The sequence below is a fragment of the Oryx dammah genome, unplaced genomic scaffold (assembly GCF_014754425.2).
Source record: "Oryx dammah isolate SB20612 unplaced genomic scaffold, SCBI_Odam_1.1 HiC_scaffold_27, whole genome shotgun sequence".
NCBI classification, from domain to species: Eukaryota; Metazoa; Chordata; class Mammalia; order Artiodactyla; family Bovidae; genus Oryx; species Oryx dammah.
In genome coordinates this window covers 78267871-78284660 of record NW_024070211.1, presented here as the reverse complement: position 1 = coordinate 78284660, position 16790 = coordinate 78267871, and the positions used below count along the sequence as shown (strand labels likewise).

The following is a 16790-nucleotide window of genomic DNA, read 5'->3' as shown; positions in this document are numbered from 1 at the left end:
GTTTGTAAGGAACTAAAACATTACATCTGGTGAACAGCAAAGATTTCACTACACCTCAAATGCAGAACACCTATGAAGCAGAGGAATGTTGGCTTTTTAAACAGAAGCAAAAAAAAAAAAAAAAGATGCAGGACTCCTTCAGTTCTTCACTAGTCTTAACTTTCCAGAATACTGCTTCACACTGTTCTGCAGCAAATACTGTGCATTCTATATCTGGTCCTGTGTTCCTGTAATGGTAATGATCCGATCTTTGGATCCTTCTAAAGGCTCATCAATTTTGATCGAAGCTCCTGACTCATGATGGATTTGTTTAATCTGCTGACCACCTTTGCCAATAATAGATCCAACCAAATCTTTGGGAATAGTTACTTGTGTAGTAATAATAGGTCCACCAAGATCACCATATGAGCCACGACCCCCTGCCTAGGAATAATCATATCCAGAGCCACCCTGTGGTTCATAAGCCATCTGCCACTCTGATGGGCTCCATGTATCTATTGCAGAATCCCAGGTTTCATCAGCACTGAAACCAACCATGCCATCATAACGGTCTCCAGGTCTTCCTCTTCTGTCATAGGCCATTAGATCTCCTCCTCTAGGTGGTGGTGGTGGTGGAAGAGGAAGATTTCGAGCTCTACTACCTCCTCGGCCACCTCGTCCGGGAGCGGGTGGAGGAGGTCCTTGACGAGGGCTCATATCATCATAATCTCTTCTGGAGGGAGGCATGGGACGCCCACCCCGACCAGGCGGCATTCTGTCAAAACTACCTCTTCCCCGCATGGGAAATCCCACAGGACGTCCACGGCGGTCATCAAACATCATTGTAAAACCACCATAGTCATAGGTTTCATCATAAAAATTGGGATCATAAGGCTGAGCGTGTCCTTTGATGGGAGACTCTGATATAAGATCAAGGATGATCTTTATGCACTCTACAACCCTATCAGGTTTTCCTCCGATAAAAACGACTCTGTCAATAGATTGAGGACAACATTCCTGGAAAAGCTTGATTGTTGTCTGAGTGTTCTCTCGAAGTTCTTTGATTTTAGCACCTTTGACTCCAATAATTCCTCCTGCCAGACTCTGATGAATCAACAGTCTCAATTCGCAGTCAAAGTCGCTTCCTTTATAGTGTTGGTAATTTAAGCATTCCACAGCATCAGAATCGAGCGGGAGCTGGCTGGTTGCAGTGGGTGGTGGCAACTGCAGGCCCTCTTCCAAGGTAGGGATGATTTTCTTCAGAATTTCTCCAATCGTTTCAATATCAGCACTGATACTCAATATGCGCTCGGGGCCACTGCTGTCTGGGACTGAAACACTGGCATTGTAGTCTGTACGGAGAGCCTTAATATTCTTGCCTCCTTTTCCAATCACTGCCCCAGCATTCTTGCTCTGAAGCAGAATGCATAATTCAACCATCTCATCAGTGTTTCTAGATCTTTTAAAAGCTTGTTCCTCTTCCATATCTTCAGCAGGGTGTTTACCAAATTCGCCATTGGTTTCGGTGTTGGGAAAGGTTTCCTCTGGCTGTTCAGTTTCCATTTTCTTGTATTCAAGGGACACACCAATCAGTTATTAAATATATCCTTCCAGGGCAGAACTGAAGTGTTCTGGGCGGGACCAACTGACACCCTAGTGCTGTAGTAGCCCAGCAAGGGCACCGTCCCTATGCCGCCGCACCTCCTCAGCCGCTGTCTGCTGTATTCAAAGTGTGTTTATTCTAATATTTAAGTATCTTCTGTCAAAATAGAGAGAAGGAAGTAATCATCTTTGTCTCAGTATTCCAGGCAAAACATAGCAAACAAAGGACACAAAAAATAATTCAAAGCAGATACTCAAGTTTGTGCAACCCTACATAGCTATGTTTATTAATTCATAAAACTCAGAATTTTATAGTGCATATTTGAGGGGGAAAATATTCCCCATAACTCTATTAATTACAAGGTCTTCCATAAGATTAGAATTTGCACAAGGGCATAAGCAAAGCCTAAAATCTCTCTGGGACTGATTGTTATGCTCTCAAATACCTGTATACTTAAGTAGCTGCAGATGGTGTCAAGGAGGAGCTTGCCTGGGGACCCTTACTGCATAAGGAACCTGAGATCCACTAGGTGGAATGAAGACAAGCAAGACACATAGACTGTGTCTCACCTTTATCACTCCAAACCATCTCTATTTCATAAGAAGAAAGAGGAGATTATATCACAATCCAAAGCAGATATATGGTTCTTTTTACTTTATTTTTTAAACTATAGTTAACTGTGGACTAAAAAAAATTCAGTTACTCTCAAGACTACTTTTTTTTTTTTTTTTTTTTTTTGGTATTAGAAAACTCTAAACTGAAAAACAAAAATTCCCCTTCTGGTAATGTTGTAAGGATCTCTCGATCACATGACTTTTCAGAGCATCACTCTGAATATAAAATCAAAAGTCAAGCAATTTCCCCCTCTTTTAAAAGGCTGTCTTCATAAGACGTTTCTTCTTAGATATCCTACTAAAAATTACAAGCTCTTGAGGTGAAGAACATTTTCTGGGTTTTCTTGGCAGAGAGTTCATATAACCCCATTCCTCCCAAGATCAGAACAGAACAACCCTGATTAAATCTCAGTTGTGACACAGTAAAAGGAAATCTTTTCACTTCAACACTGTGATGTTTTCCATTAGCCTGTCTATTGTTTCACTCTTATGAAGTGGTGGATGAGGCGTGGAAGTTAGACAGATCTGAGTTCAGATTCTATCTTTTCTATTCATCACTCATATTACCTCAGGCAAATCACTTACATTCTCTCTCCCTTCATCTCATGGGGGAATAATATCAACTGGTAGACTTTGCAGAATCAACATAAAATTGTAACATTTAATAAATTTGAATTAAATTTATTACTTGGGGGTAATCATCTATGTCTTTGTATCTTATTGATCTTTTTCTCCTTTTCCCCATTCCCTTTCAGATCTTATTATGAATTTTACCCAAATGACTGGCAGAAAAATACTCTTGCTGTTCTTTCTGATATGCTTGAAAACATGCATTGAAACCAAACACAAAATCAGCTCTTGTAACTGAGATATACAGAAACAGAAGAAAAAGTGAACTGCTTCTCTCAAAAACTCTGGTTATTGTATACTCCTAAGCTAGAAAATTCTGAAAGAGAGGAAATACTAGACCTCCTGACCTGCCTCTTGAGAAACCTATATGCAGGTCAGGAAGCAACAGTTAGAACTGGACATGGAACAACAGACTGGTTCCAAATAGGAAAAGGAGTACGTCAAGGCTGTATATTGTCACCCTGCTTATTTAACTTCTATGCAGAGTACATCATGAGAAACGCTGGACTGGAGGAAGCACAAGCTGGAATCAAGATTGCTGGGAGAAATATCAATAACCTCAGATATGCAGATGACACCACTCTTATGGCAGAAAGTGAAGAGGAACTAAAAAGCCTTTTGATGAAAACGAAAGAGGAGAATGAAAATGTTGGCTGAAAGCTCAACATTCAGAAAACGAAGATCATGGCATCCGGTCCCATCACTTCATGGGAAATAGATGGGGAAACAGTGGAAACAGTGTCAGACTTTATTTCGGGGGGCTCCAAAATCACTGCAGATGATAACTGCAGCCATGAAATTAAAAGACGCTTACTCCTTGGAAGAAAAGTTATGACCAACCTAGATGGTATATTGAAAAGCAGAGACATTACTTTACCAACAAAGGTCCGTTTAGTCAAGGCTATGTTTTTTCCAGTAGTCAAGTATGGATGTGAGAGTTGGACTGTGAAGAAGGCTGAGCGCCGAAGAATTGATGCTTTGAACTGTGGTGTTGGAGAATATTCATGAGAGCCCCTTGGACCGCAAGGAGATCCAACCAGTCCATTCTAAAGGAGATCAGTCCTGGGTATTCTTTTGAAGGAGTGATGCTGAAGCTGAAACTCCGACTCATTGGAAAAGACTCTGATGCTGGAGGGATTAGGGGCAGGAGGAGAAGGGGACGACAGAGGATGAGATGGCTGGATGGCATCGCCGACTTGATGGACATAAGTTCGAGTGAACTCCGGGAGTTGGTGATGGACAGGGAGGCCTGGCGTGCTGCCATTCATGGGGTCACAAAGAATAGGACATGGCTGAGCGACTGAACTGAACTGAACTGAAGCTAGAATTTCTGAGCTTTGGCATGCTATTGACATTTTAGGTTGGATGATTTATTCTTGTGGGGACTGTCCTGGGTGTTACAGAAATTCAACAGCATTCCTTGCTTCTATCCACTAGATTCAAGTACATCTCCCCTCTCACCTCACATGACCACCAACTTGCTTATTGCCCCAGCTTACAGCCTTAAGTCTCCAGTCTGAAGGACAAGGAAGGGGCCATAGGGAGAATCCACTGAAATTGATGAGAGTATGGAGCCGAGATTTAGGGGAGACCAAGGCATTTAGAGTTTGCCAGACAGAATACTTCAGAAGAGAGACTCCAGAACTGGAGAATTCATGGAAACTGAGAATTAATTGAGCCAGTAAACTGAATATATAAAAGAGTTCTAAAGAAAATCCATAGAGTACACCAAGCAGATTGAGGAAGAGTAGGCAGAGTGAGACCACAAGTTACTTGAAAGTAAGTCAAAGATGGAGGTCAAAACCCACCAAAGAAAGGTCTAGAAATGTTCAAAATGGGAATAGAGGGTAAGGCAAGGAACCCAGTATCTAAGCAAGTGACTGAAGCAGGAGTCTAAACCTTTTACTGTATTTCAGGCAAGAGAGCCAAGGGATTGGGGGAAGCTGGGGGCTTAGAGAAAAAAATCACAGAACCCAGACTCCAAACTCCCCACCCCAGGTGGCTGCCCTGGTTTGGGTTGCAGGGTATTATAGGCCCACTCTGCAGGGTACTATGAACATTAGGCTGTCATCTGAAACTCAGGAAGAGTCAGATGTTCCCATTATTTTTAGAGTGCCTTGAGAGCCTGCAGTAGCATCAAATGAATAGGCTGATGGGACAGTAAACATTTGACGAATATGGTAGATCTTCTTACTTAACTAATCACTGATATGTAGAATTAGTGGATGATAGATCCAGATGCATGGTATTTCTACATGGCCCGTAGTTGAGAGAAAAATATTAAAGGGGTCAAGCCAACTCTTAGAGCCTTCTCTCATTAAAATGCATGAAATTCGATCTTTTTCTGTGAATATCTGAAATGCTTTCTTTTTGTGGACCTGGTGCTTTACTTTGCTTCCCTTTTTGGTTATGTAAGTGTTACTGTCAATATGTCTTGTCTCCTCAACTAAATTCTGTGTCCCTTAAGGTCAGGAATTTCATCTTCTTTGTGTTTCCCATGCTGTCTTAAAAATGCTAAGTATTTAGAAGATGCTCTGCTAATCTGTCTAGAATGAATAATGAATATCACTGCTCCCCAAGTGTGACCATCTGTTTTAGAAAATGACATGAGAGAATTGAGGGGCTTGGGAACACATTAGATGGCATTGTGGGTATGGGGGGGTCATCGTGATGTCATTAGAAATGATATTAAGTTGGTCTAATTTATTATGTATTTATTATTATGTAAATCTTAATGAATATAAAATGATATTAAATTTAAAAATTTAAATGAAAAGATTTAATAAGAAATTTCTATCTGCATATTTCATCTGGGTCACTGTTTCCCAAACTCTGTATTAGGACACTGAAATGTGCTGAGAAGATAAATGAACTATAACATCCTGGACTTTCCCAAGCGACTGAATATTTTTAAGATGACAGAAAAGAACCAGTGAGAGTCAGTCACAAAAGAATGAAAGATGGGCGACGTGTCTGTGTGGAGAGGGAGAGCAAGGGGTATGTTGTTGCACATGTGTGTACAAATGTGAAGTCCTTGACGATTTCACATATATTTCAGAAATACATCTATTTCTCTAGTAATTCACAAGGAATTATCGAAGAACAATGTATACATGTCTTCTTAGGACACAAAACATGCACTCAAATCTACCTTATGTAAGTTGTAATTGGACAGGACTTATGTTGAAAGTGGTTGGGAAACACGACTTTTGACAACAATTTTGAACGTTTCATGGGAAGAGAGATTGAAAATGATATGAAGGTCAAACAGGGTCATTTTCACTAGATCAAAGTTCCAAAATAAGTCATTGTTCTCTGACAAAGTTAGGCAAAACCAATTATAACCACAAATTTGAGCCAACAAGTGAAAAGTGTTTCACTAAGTAAAACCATTTTTAAGCAACTATAAAATACTCCACAAGCCTTCTTATCGTTCAGTTCAGTTCTGTCAGTCATGTCCGACTCTTTGTGACCTCATGGACTGCAGAACGCCAGGCCTCCCTGTTCATCACCAACTCCCTGAGTTTACTCAGACTCATGTCCATTGAGTCGGTGATCCCATCCAACCATCTCATCCTCTGTTGTCCCCTTCTCCTCCCACCTTCGCTCTTTCTCAGCAAAGGTCCATCTAGTCAGAGCTTTTCCAGTGGTCATGTATGGATATGAGAGTTGGAGTATAAAGAAAGCTAAGCGCCAAAGAATTGATGCTTTTCAACTGTGGTGTTGGAGAAGACTCTTGAGAGTCCCTTGGACTGCAAAGAGATCCAACCAGTTCCATCCTAAAGAAAATCAGTCCTGACTATTCATTGGAAGGACAGATGCTGAAGCTGAAACTCCAGTACTTTGACCACCTGATGCAAAGAACTGACTCATTTGAAAAGACCCTGATGCTGGGAAGTCTTGTTATAACTTAGTTTGTTTTTCATTTTCTTTTCCTAAAAATGTTGTTTTTGTTATCACTAATGTATTAAAAAGGAATTTACAATAAATGAAGAATGTGTAGAATTGTGAAAAATTTTTATAAGGTAGAAAATGTTGAATTATCAAATGGTACAGATATCATATTTATATGAAAATTTATAGGCAGATGAACAACACATTAAAGATATAAGGACTTTAAAATAGTTGTGTGAGGTTGATAGAGTTATAGGTGATTTAAAATTGCTTAAAATGTTAAGCTATGTTACCTTTTTAAAAAGTATAAGTAAATATTAAAAAAATTATATCACCACGTTTGGTAAACTAAGACCATTGCAACTATAATAGGATTCTGAAGACTAACACATTAATAAAAAAAAAATAAGTCATTTCAAATTCATGTGATGCCATCACTTGGTCTTTTTTTTTTTCTTTTCTTTCTTTCTTTATTTTTTTTTTAATTTTACTTTACAATTCTGTATTGGTTTTGCCATACATTGACATGAATCCACCATGGGTGTACATGCTTTTTTTAATTAATTTATTTTAATTGTAGGGTAATTACTTTACAATATTGTGGTCTTTTTTGCCATACATTGACATGAATCAGTCACAGGTATACATGTGTCCCCCCATCCCAAATGCCCCTCCCACCTCTCTCCCCATCCCATCCCTCTGGGATGTCCTTGTGCACCAGCTTTCTGTGCCCTGTTTCATGAATCGAACTTGGACTGGTCATCTATTTCACATATGGTGATATACATGTTTCAATGCTATTCTCTCAAATCATCCCACCCTCTCTCCCACAGAGTCCAAAAGTCTGTTCTTTATATCTATGTCTATTTTGCTATCTCGCATATAGGGTCATCATTACCATCTTTTTAAATTCCATACATATGCATTAATATACTGTATTGGTGTTTCTCTTTCTGACTGACTTCATTCTTTATTAATAGGCTCCAGTTTCATCCACTTCATTAGAACTGACTCAAATGCTTTCAATAGTTGAGTAATATTCTATTGTGTTTCCTTATATCCAAGGCAAAAGATCCATTTCAAATTGTGTCATGCCATTTGATAAATACATTCATATGGGAACATTTAATTCATAAGTCTTGATTTTTTTCACCAAAGAAAGTAGCTGATAGTAAAAAATTGTTCATTTTTCATAGTACAAGCTCTATCAGTCTGAGCTTGTTGATCCATTTAAGTGCAATGACATTAATTACACTGGTGAAAATTCTAAAAGTGCACTTTCTTTATAACAAAATGCCTTTTAAATAAAATATTTTCAAGTCTGGCAAAAAATGTTAAGGCTAGGCCTCATTATTAATTATAAGTATTGTAAATACTAAACTCTTTATGTCATAAATTGCAGATCTTTAAAAATCAATTATCAGCTTCAAACTAAATACTAAAATAATTTTCCTTCATGGCAATATAGCCCAAAGCAATGTGTTGTAATAATAACTTCTGGCATATTTTTAGAGTTAAACTTTAATTTGAGGAATTCAAAAGAAAACCTTTATATATCTGTCAAGTTAGTTTAAGATTTTCCCTTTTCCCTAAAAAATTGATTGCATATTTCTTCAGAATGGCTATGATTCAGGAGGCAGTAGTCAAATACTTGATCTTTGGTAAATAATGTCTTGTTAAAGGATGAGTGGAAAGCCTGTCACAAACTATAAACTTATGCAAATGCTATTTCATATAATGAAGGCAGTTTTATTTCAGAAGAGTAAATGGACCTAATATGTTCATGCTCTTCTACTTCCTATGACTTCTCTTAAAGGGAAGATCAATTTAGCTTCTGCTAGCTTGCAAAAGGAGCAGAAAACAGCAACAAAATCCCAAAACCATTCACACAAATTGAGTTGGGTGTGCAAGAGTTAAATATTGGAATTTATCTATAGTAACACATCTCCTCCTCCTCTGGACAACACTGAGACATTGTCAGAAATGTTTGTATCTCCTCCACTCTCCAATTGCTTAGGGAATTACCCTGCTCTCAGAGGCCAGGTTCAGTTCAGTTCAGTTCAGTCGCTCAGTCGTGTCCGACTCTTTGCGACCCCATGAATTGCAGCACGCCAGGCCTCCCTGTCCATCACCAACTCCCGGAGTTCACTCAGATTCTTAGCTCTGCAGAAATGCAGCTTTGACACCAGACACTCAGACAGATAAACCAAGTTTCCTGGAGTTTCAGCATTTACAAGCAGTGTGTATTGGAGCAGTTTACCTAGACCCTCTTAGATTCAGGATTTCTTCTCATAAAATGAAGATAATAATACATTTTATGATTGTTTTAAGGATGAAGAAATGATCCTTCAGTAGGTAATCAATCAAATTTATTTGAATTCTTGCCTCCTCTTCATTCTTAACATGCAAACAGCAAGCAAAACAAATTACAGTGTATATTAACTTAAAGAAACATCTTGGAACTTCCCTGGTGTTCCAGTGGCTGACTCCGTGCTCCCAAAGCAGGGGCCCTGGGTTTGATCTCTGGTCAGGAAAATAGATCCCATATGCCACAACTAATACCTGGTGCAGCCAAATAAACAGAAAACATTTTTTTTAATATAAAAGAAACATCTCACATCAAATATCTCCTTTTATTTACATCTCTCATCATCTTCCATCTCTTCCTTGTTCTATCCATCTACTGCACTATTGTTAGTGCTCTCATTCTCTCTCAAAATCTATCTGGTCTTGTCACTCCAATGTTTAATTATTTTCTGCTAATTTCCTGTTGTCTACATTATAGAATCCAACTCAGCATGTCATTCAGAGGTACTCAATCTATATCTTGGGTCTTATTGTAGCCACACCATGCATATCAATGTTCAACACACACTCACATATTTATGATTTCACCTATACAAATCCCTCTACATAAAATACCATTCCCCAATGTCTCAAACTTCATATCTCAGGTGAAAATCATCTGCTGAAGCCTTCCTCCTTTGTGCTTTTATAGTGCATATTTCCAGCATAAACTTTATCATGGCATATTGTAAATTTATAAAACAATTCTGCAAAATTGTGAACTACTAGAAGTCCAACAGTATCCCCCTTTAAATTCTAAATACAAAATATTAACAATAGAACTTTTGAAAAAAATAAGTAAAAATAGTAGTAGATACACTTGGTAAAAGAAGATAATTTTTTTGGTGACTTGCTCTTAAATATTTGTGTGTTATATAATATTTTCAAGAAATTATGTATACAAAAGACAAAATTTAAAATTCCACAAGGTCATATATTTAGCATTATTTCAAAATATATATATCCTATGAAGAGTTATATAGCCATCTGCTGTCTGATGTTTATTCATGGAACCAACTTCAAGGCTTTGATATTTTCAAATCATCATTCAAACTTATTGGAAATCCTACTAGAAAAGACACTTTTATCTTGAACAACTGAGTCATAAAAAGGTGGAATGTTTTAAATTTCAATATGCAATATATACTTAAGTTGAATTGACAAGCTGCAAAATGCATATTTTATTGGTTTAATTTATAGAAGAAAACATCAAGAAAGACTAAGAATTTTGAAAATTATGACCTAAAAATATTGGGAAAAATTCAAGTATAAGATGTTAAGAATAAAATCAAATATGTCAGTTTTCACAATATTGTGAATGGGGTAATGATTGTAACCCACACCATTGTTCTTGCCTGGAAAATTCCATAAACAGAGGAGCCTCCTGGGGTCACAAAGAAGTGGACATGACTGAACACCACCACCATAATATCCATCTCAAATGTCAAAAATGAAAAAAAGTCCAGTTGTATTTACTTAAGAGAATAAGCAGCAAAGATATATCAATGTTTCAAACAAATGCAATAAGTTAAAAACAGCAATTTACCAAATTACTGAATTGACAGAAGTACTAAATTGACAAAAAAAAAAAAAAAGAAACTATTTCTTGGTCATGAAAGCAACAAACAATGAAAGCTTGAGTATATTTATGTGGTAATAAGCAGTAGATGCCTCACAGCATTCTAAGAAAAGAAAAGGAACTTTGAGAAAGCTGCAGTCACCATGGTGGATATTAATATACTCCTCTGAATCTGATAGATCAAGATATAATTTGAACTAGTATGAAAATTATTTGAATGACACAATTAATAACTAATTTTTCATTTGCTAGAAATTTTTAAAACAATTTTATGCTTGGACATGAAAAGAACATAACTAATTTTTAAATTGCAAAAGTGCTTTTGACTGCATTCTCAGGCCAATTATAGTAAACAAAATCAACAATAGAAAAATAAATTCAAACAGACATAAAATTTTAACTTTTTAAAAAATATTTAAGTCATTTGTTAAAATTAATGTTGGATAAAACTCTAAACTGAAACAATAGTAATTTTTAAAAGGGAAAAATGTTAAACTCAGATGTATAGCAATTTTACTATAGCTAACAGTCCTGGGTGTTCTTTGGAAGGACTGATGCTAAAGCTGAAACTCCAGTACTTTGGCCACCTCATGGGAAGAGTTGACTCATTGGAAAAGACTCTGATGCTGGGAGGGATTGGGGGCAGGAGGAGAAGGGGACGACAGAGGATGAGATGGCTGGATAGCATTACCGACTAGATGGATGTGAGTTTGGGTGAACTCCGGGAGTTGGTGATGGACAGGGAGGCCTGGCATGCTGTGATTCATGGGGTCGCAAAGGGTCGGACACGACTGAGCGACTGAACTGAACTGTAAGGTTATGTATTTTAATGGCACCATCTACCATTTGTCTTCTGAGATTCGAAAGCATAAGTTCTTGACTGAGTCAGCAGGCATGTTTCTTTGAACACTATCCAGGTTGATCTAGTACCACACATTGATAAAAATCAGTCACTGTCAATCAGCTCATCTGTATGCAGAGAAATATTGATAGCCTTACAGTCTTTATTTTTAATGACAAAAACATGTATTCAAGTTAATATTTATTAACTTATTAATGTATTTTTAAATGAAAAAATTATGTATTCAAATTAATACATTTGATAAAAGAAACACAAAGTGAAATCAGAGAGAATATATAAAAGGAAAAAGTAAAGATGAAGGTATGATTTAAGAAAATAAAATTAAAAGCATCAAGATTAATAAATGAAATATACTCCAATCTCTGAAGGTTTAATAAAACAGATATAGCCAACAAATTTGTCTAAGAGCAAATAGTAAATAAATAAATGACATCATTCAGAGTGAAGGACAGTGAATGAGTTTAAGTAATCATATAAAGGGTATTTGATATAATTTTATAATTATTAATTTGAAAACATAATTTTTAATTTACACATCATCATAATTTACTTAAAAAGCTAAACTGACAATGTAATATACACAGAAAATCCCATAAAAATTTAATCAATCTATTAGAAGTCAAATAGCTTTATAGGCAAGTTCTTCCTTTCCCTACTATGTTAACTAATTACTAAGAATACTTTAAAAAGTTTTCTAATATTAATATATTAAAATTTATAAACTAATACATTATCCTATCTATAGAGTGCTTGCTATGTCCCCTGCTCTTCATTTGGATTATTTTACTTAATTCTCATTAAAATAGTGTGATACAGATAGCATTTTTATGCCCATATTAGAGACAAGGCTGAAATTTTAAAAGATTAAATGTCTTATTCAGAATATACTTGAGGAAAGTTAGAAGTGATTATTTGCCCTTGTGGAGTAGAAAATGGAATACACTCCAATATTGTTGCCTGGAAAATTCCATGGGCAGAGGAGCCTGGCACAGTCCATGGTGTTGTAAAGAGTCAGACACAGCTGAGAACATATGTAACACATATGCATTAATGCTCAGGCACTCAATCATGTCTGACTCTTTGAAACCTAATGGACTGTAGCCCACCAGGCTTCTCTGTGCATGGGATTTTCCAGGCAAAAATACTGTAGTGGATTGCCATTTCCTCTTCCAAGGGATCTTCCCAACCCAGGGAACAAACTAAAGTCTCCTATATCTTCTGCCTTGGCAAGTGGATTCTTTACCACTGAGTCAGGACAATAGATCAAGTCAATATACCAGCATCACAAGATAACTATCAAGAGATGCTTCAAGATAGTCACGCTTTTGATCCAGCATCACTCTCCAGTGGGTCCTCTTATTTCATGATTCTTCTTCTGAGTGTGTAGTCACCCTTCTTCTCTGAGAGTACATCTGGATAGGATAATACAAGCCTGAAACCCATTTTGTTGGCTTCAAAATTGCCTCTATTCATGACCTACTGGTGGTGTCTAGTCTTATTACTGCCTGTGCTCACACTTGTCAAAGTCAAATGATTAAAGTAAAAGTGATTTTAGGAAGTTGAGCAGCCAGGATGGAGGATGAGAACAAGAACTTTCAGTTCCTTCAAGAGAACTCATTTGGAAAAGTAGTACAACCAGTCTTACAGAAGTAAATAAAAACTTGCAACTCTACCATAAAATCAAAGAAATATGACTTTAATTCCTTTTAAAGGAATAACCCAAGAACAGAGTCAAATTTTAGGATGTTTATCTTTTTTCTTTAAGCTGCATGTTTCCAACAAAATTTCACACTTTGCATGGTTTTAAGAGAGTCATATTCTGCCCTTCTTTGGGATTGGAATGAAAACATCTTTTCCAGGTCTGTGACCACTGCTGAGTTTTCCAAATTTGCTGGTATATTGAGTGCAGCACTTTCACAGTACCATCTTTTGGGATTTGAAATAACTCAGCTGGAATTCCATCACCTCCAATAGCTTTGTCTGCAGTGATGCTTCCTAAGGTCAACTTGACTTCGCTCTTGAGGATGTCTGGCTTTAGGTGAGTGATCACACCATCATGGTTATCCGGGTCACTAAGATCTTTTTTGTATAGCTCTGTGTATTCTTGCCACCTATTCTTAATATCTTCTGCTTCTGTTAGGTCTTGTACTTTATTGCACCTATCTTTGCATGAAACATTCACTTGGTATCTCTGATTTTCATGAAGAGTTGTCTAGTCTTTCCCATTCTATTGTTTTCCTCTATTTCTTTGCATTATTCATTTAGGAAGTTTTTGTTATCTCTCCTTGCTATTCTTTGGAATGCTGCATCCAGATGGGTATATCTTTTCTTTTCTCTTTTGTCTTTTACTCCTCTTCTTTTCTCAGCTATTTGTAAGGCCCTCTCAGACAACCATTTTGCCTTTTTGCATTTCTTTTTCTGGGGATGATTTTGATCACAGCCTCCTATACAATGTTATGAACCTGTGTCCATACTTCTTCAGGTACTCTGTCTATCAGATCTAATCCCTTGACTCTATTTGTCACTTCCACTGTATATTCATGGGATTTGATTGAGGTCATACGAGAATTATCTAGTGGTTTTCTATACGCGCTTCAGTTTAAATATGAATTTGCAATAATGAGTTCATAAGCTGAGCCACAATCAGTTCCTGGTCTTGTTTTTGCTGACTGACTGTGTGGATCACAACAAACTATGGAAAATTCTGGAAGAAATGGGAATACCAGACTACCTGACCTGCTTCTTGAGAAATCTGTATGCAGGTCAAGAAGCAACAGTTAAAATTGGACATGGAGCAACAGACTGGTTCCAAATTGGGAAAAGAGTACATCAAGGCTGTATATTGTCATCCTGCTTATTTAACTTATCTGCAGAGTTCATCATGAGAAATGCTGGACTGGATGCAGCATTAGCTGGAATCAAGATTGTCGGGAGAAATATCAATAACCTCAGATGTGCAGATGACACTACCCATATGGCAGAAAGTGAAGAAGAAATAAAAAGCCTCTTGATGAAAGTGAAAGAGGAGAGTGAAAAAGCTGGCTTAAAACTCACCATTCAGAAAACTAAGATCATGGCCTCTGGTCCCATCATTTCTTGGCAAATAGATATGGAAACAATGGAAACAGTGTCAGACTTTACTTTTGGGGTTCCAAAATCACCACATATGGTGACTGTAGCCATGAAATTAAAAGATGCTTGCTCCTTGGAAGAAAAGTTATGACCAACCTAGACAGCATATTAAAAAGCAGAGACATTACATTGCCAACAAAAGTCCATCTAGTCAAAGCTATGGTTTTCCTAGTAGTCATGTATGGATGTGAGAGTTGGACTGTGAAGAAAGCTGAGTGCCAAAGAATTGATGCTTTTGAACTGTGGTGTTGGAGAAGACTCTTGAGAGTCCCTTGGACTGCAAGGAGATCCAACCAGTCCATCTCTTGGCAAAATTCTGTTAGCCTTTCCCCTCCTTCATTCTGTACACCAAGTCCAAACTTTCCTGCTACTCCAGGTATCTCTTGACTTCCTCCTTTTGCATTCCAGTCCCCTATGATGAAAAGGACATCTTTTTTTGTGTGTTAATTCTAGAAGGTCTTTTAGATCTTCATAAAACTGTTCAGCTTCAGCTTATTCAGCATTAATGGTTGGGGCATAGACTTGGATTACTGTAATATTGAATGGTTTGCCTTGGAAACAAAGAAGGTTCAAACTACATCACAATTGCACTCATTTCACATGATAGCAAGGTGATGCTCAAAATCCTACAAGCTAGGCTTCAACAGTATGTAAAGTACAAACTTCCAGATGCACAGGTAAGTTTTAGAAAAGGAAGAGGAACCAGATATCAAATTGCCAGCATCTGTTGGATCATAGAAAAAGCAAGAGAATTCCATAAAAACATCTACTTCTGCTTCATTGACTACACTAAATCTGTTGTTATTGTGTGGATCACAACATACTGTGGAAAATTCTTACAGAAATGCTATTACCAGACCACCTTACCTGCCTCTGGAGAAACCTGTATGCAGGTCAAGAAGCAACAATTAGAACTGGACATAGAACAATGAACTGGTTGAAAATTGGGAAAGGAGTACGTCAAGGCTGTATATTGTCACTCTGTTTATTTATCTTATATGCAGAGTACACCATGTGAAATGTTGGACTGGATGAAGTACAAGCTGGAATCAAGATTGCTGGGAGAAATATCAATAAACTCAGATATCCAGATGACACCATCCTTAAAGCAGAAAGTGAAGGGGAACTAAAGAGCCTCTTGATTAAGGTGCAAAAGGAGAATGAAAAAGCTGGCCTAAAATTTAACATTCAAGAAACAATGATAACGGAATCCAGTCCTATTACTTCACAGCAAATAGATGGGGAAATGATGAAAACAGTGACAGACTTCATTTTCTTGGGCTCCAAAATTACTGTGGACAGTGACTGCAACCATGAAATTAAGACACCTGCTCTTTGGAAGAAAAGTTATGACCAACCTAGACACTGTATTAAAAAGCAGACATTACTTTGCCAACAAACGTCCATATAGTCAAACCTATGGCTTTTCCAGTCATCATTTATGGATGTGAGAGTTGGACCATAAAGAAGGCTGAGTGCTGAAGAATTAGTGCTTTTGAACTGTGGTGTTGGAGAAGACTTTTGAGAGTCCCTTGGACTGTAAGGAGATCAAACCAGTCAATCTTAAAGGAAACCTACCCTGAATATTCACTGAAAAGACTGATGCTGAAGCTCCAATACTTTGGCCCCCTGATGTGAAGAGCCAACTCAGTGAAAAAGACCCTGATGCTGGGAAAGATTGAAAGCAGGAGGAGAAGGGGATGACAGAGGATGAGATGATTGGATGGCATCACCGACTCAGTGGACATGATTTGGAGCAAACTCCAGGAGATATTGAAGGACAGGGAAACCTGGTGTGCTGCAGTCACAAAGAGTGGAACAGAACTGAGTGACTGAATAACAACGTGTTCTGCCAAAATTCATTCATTGATTTATTTTGTTTTATAACTGCAATGGTTAAAGATTTATAGATAAATAGATAGATTTGGTTAGATACACATATATGGATATATATACACACATGTACAAAGATAGATTAGAAAGATAGATATTAGATTTAGATACATAGAATTTGCAACTATTTTATTTAAATTGTAGAGTCACATAAATTTTGGTATTAGGATGAAAAAATTTTGTGTATTTTACAGGCTTGCCATAAAAGAAATCATTTATTTAAAATGATAATCTAATATAGAATCTAAATTTGTAACA

The 16790-nt window shown here is 37.2% G+C and overlaps 1 protein-coding gene across 1 annotated transcript; it reads right to left on the bottom strand.

The window, feature by feature from the left end:
- Nucleotides 1-233: 233 nt before the first annotated feature.
- LOC120854499 (heterogeneous nuclear ribonucleoprotein K-like) lies at nucleotides 234-1684 on the bottom strand. Its single transcript, XM_040228531.1, has one exon. The coding sequence runs from the start codon at nucleotides 1540-1542 to the stop codon at nucleotides 424-426; it is 1119 nt and encodes a 372-aa protein (XP_040084465.1). The 5' UTR covers nucleotides 1543-1684; the 3' UTR covers nucleotides 234-423.
- Nucleotides 1685-16790: the final 15106 nt, after the last annotated feature.

What these genes read in the sequence shown, in the direction of transcription:
- LOC120854499 (XM_040228531.1), bottom strand. Translation starts at nt 1,542, where the DNA reads ATGGAAACTGAACAGCCAGAGGAAACCTTTCCCAACACCGAAACCAAT.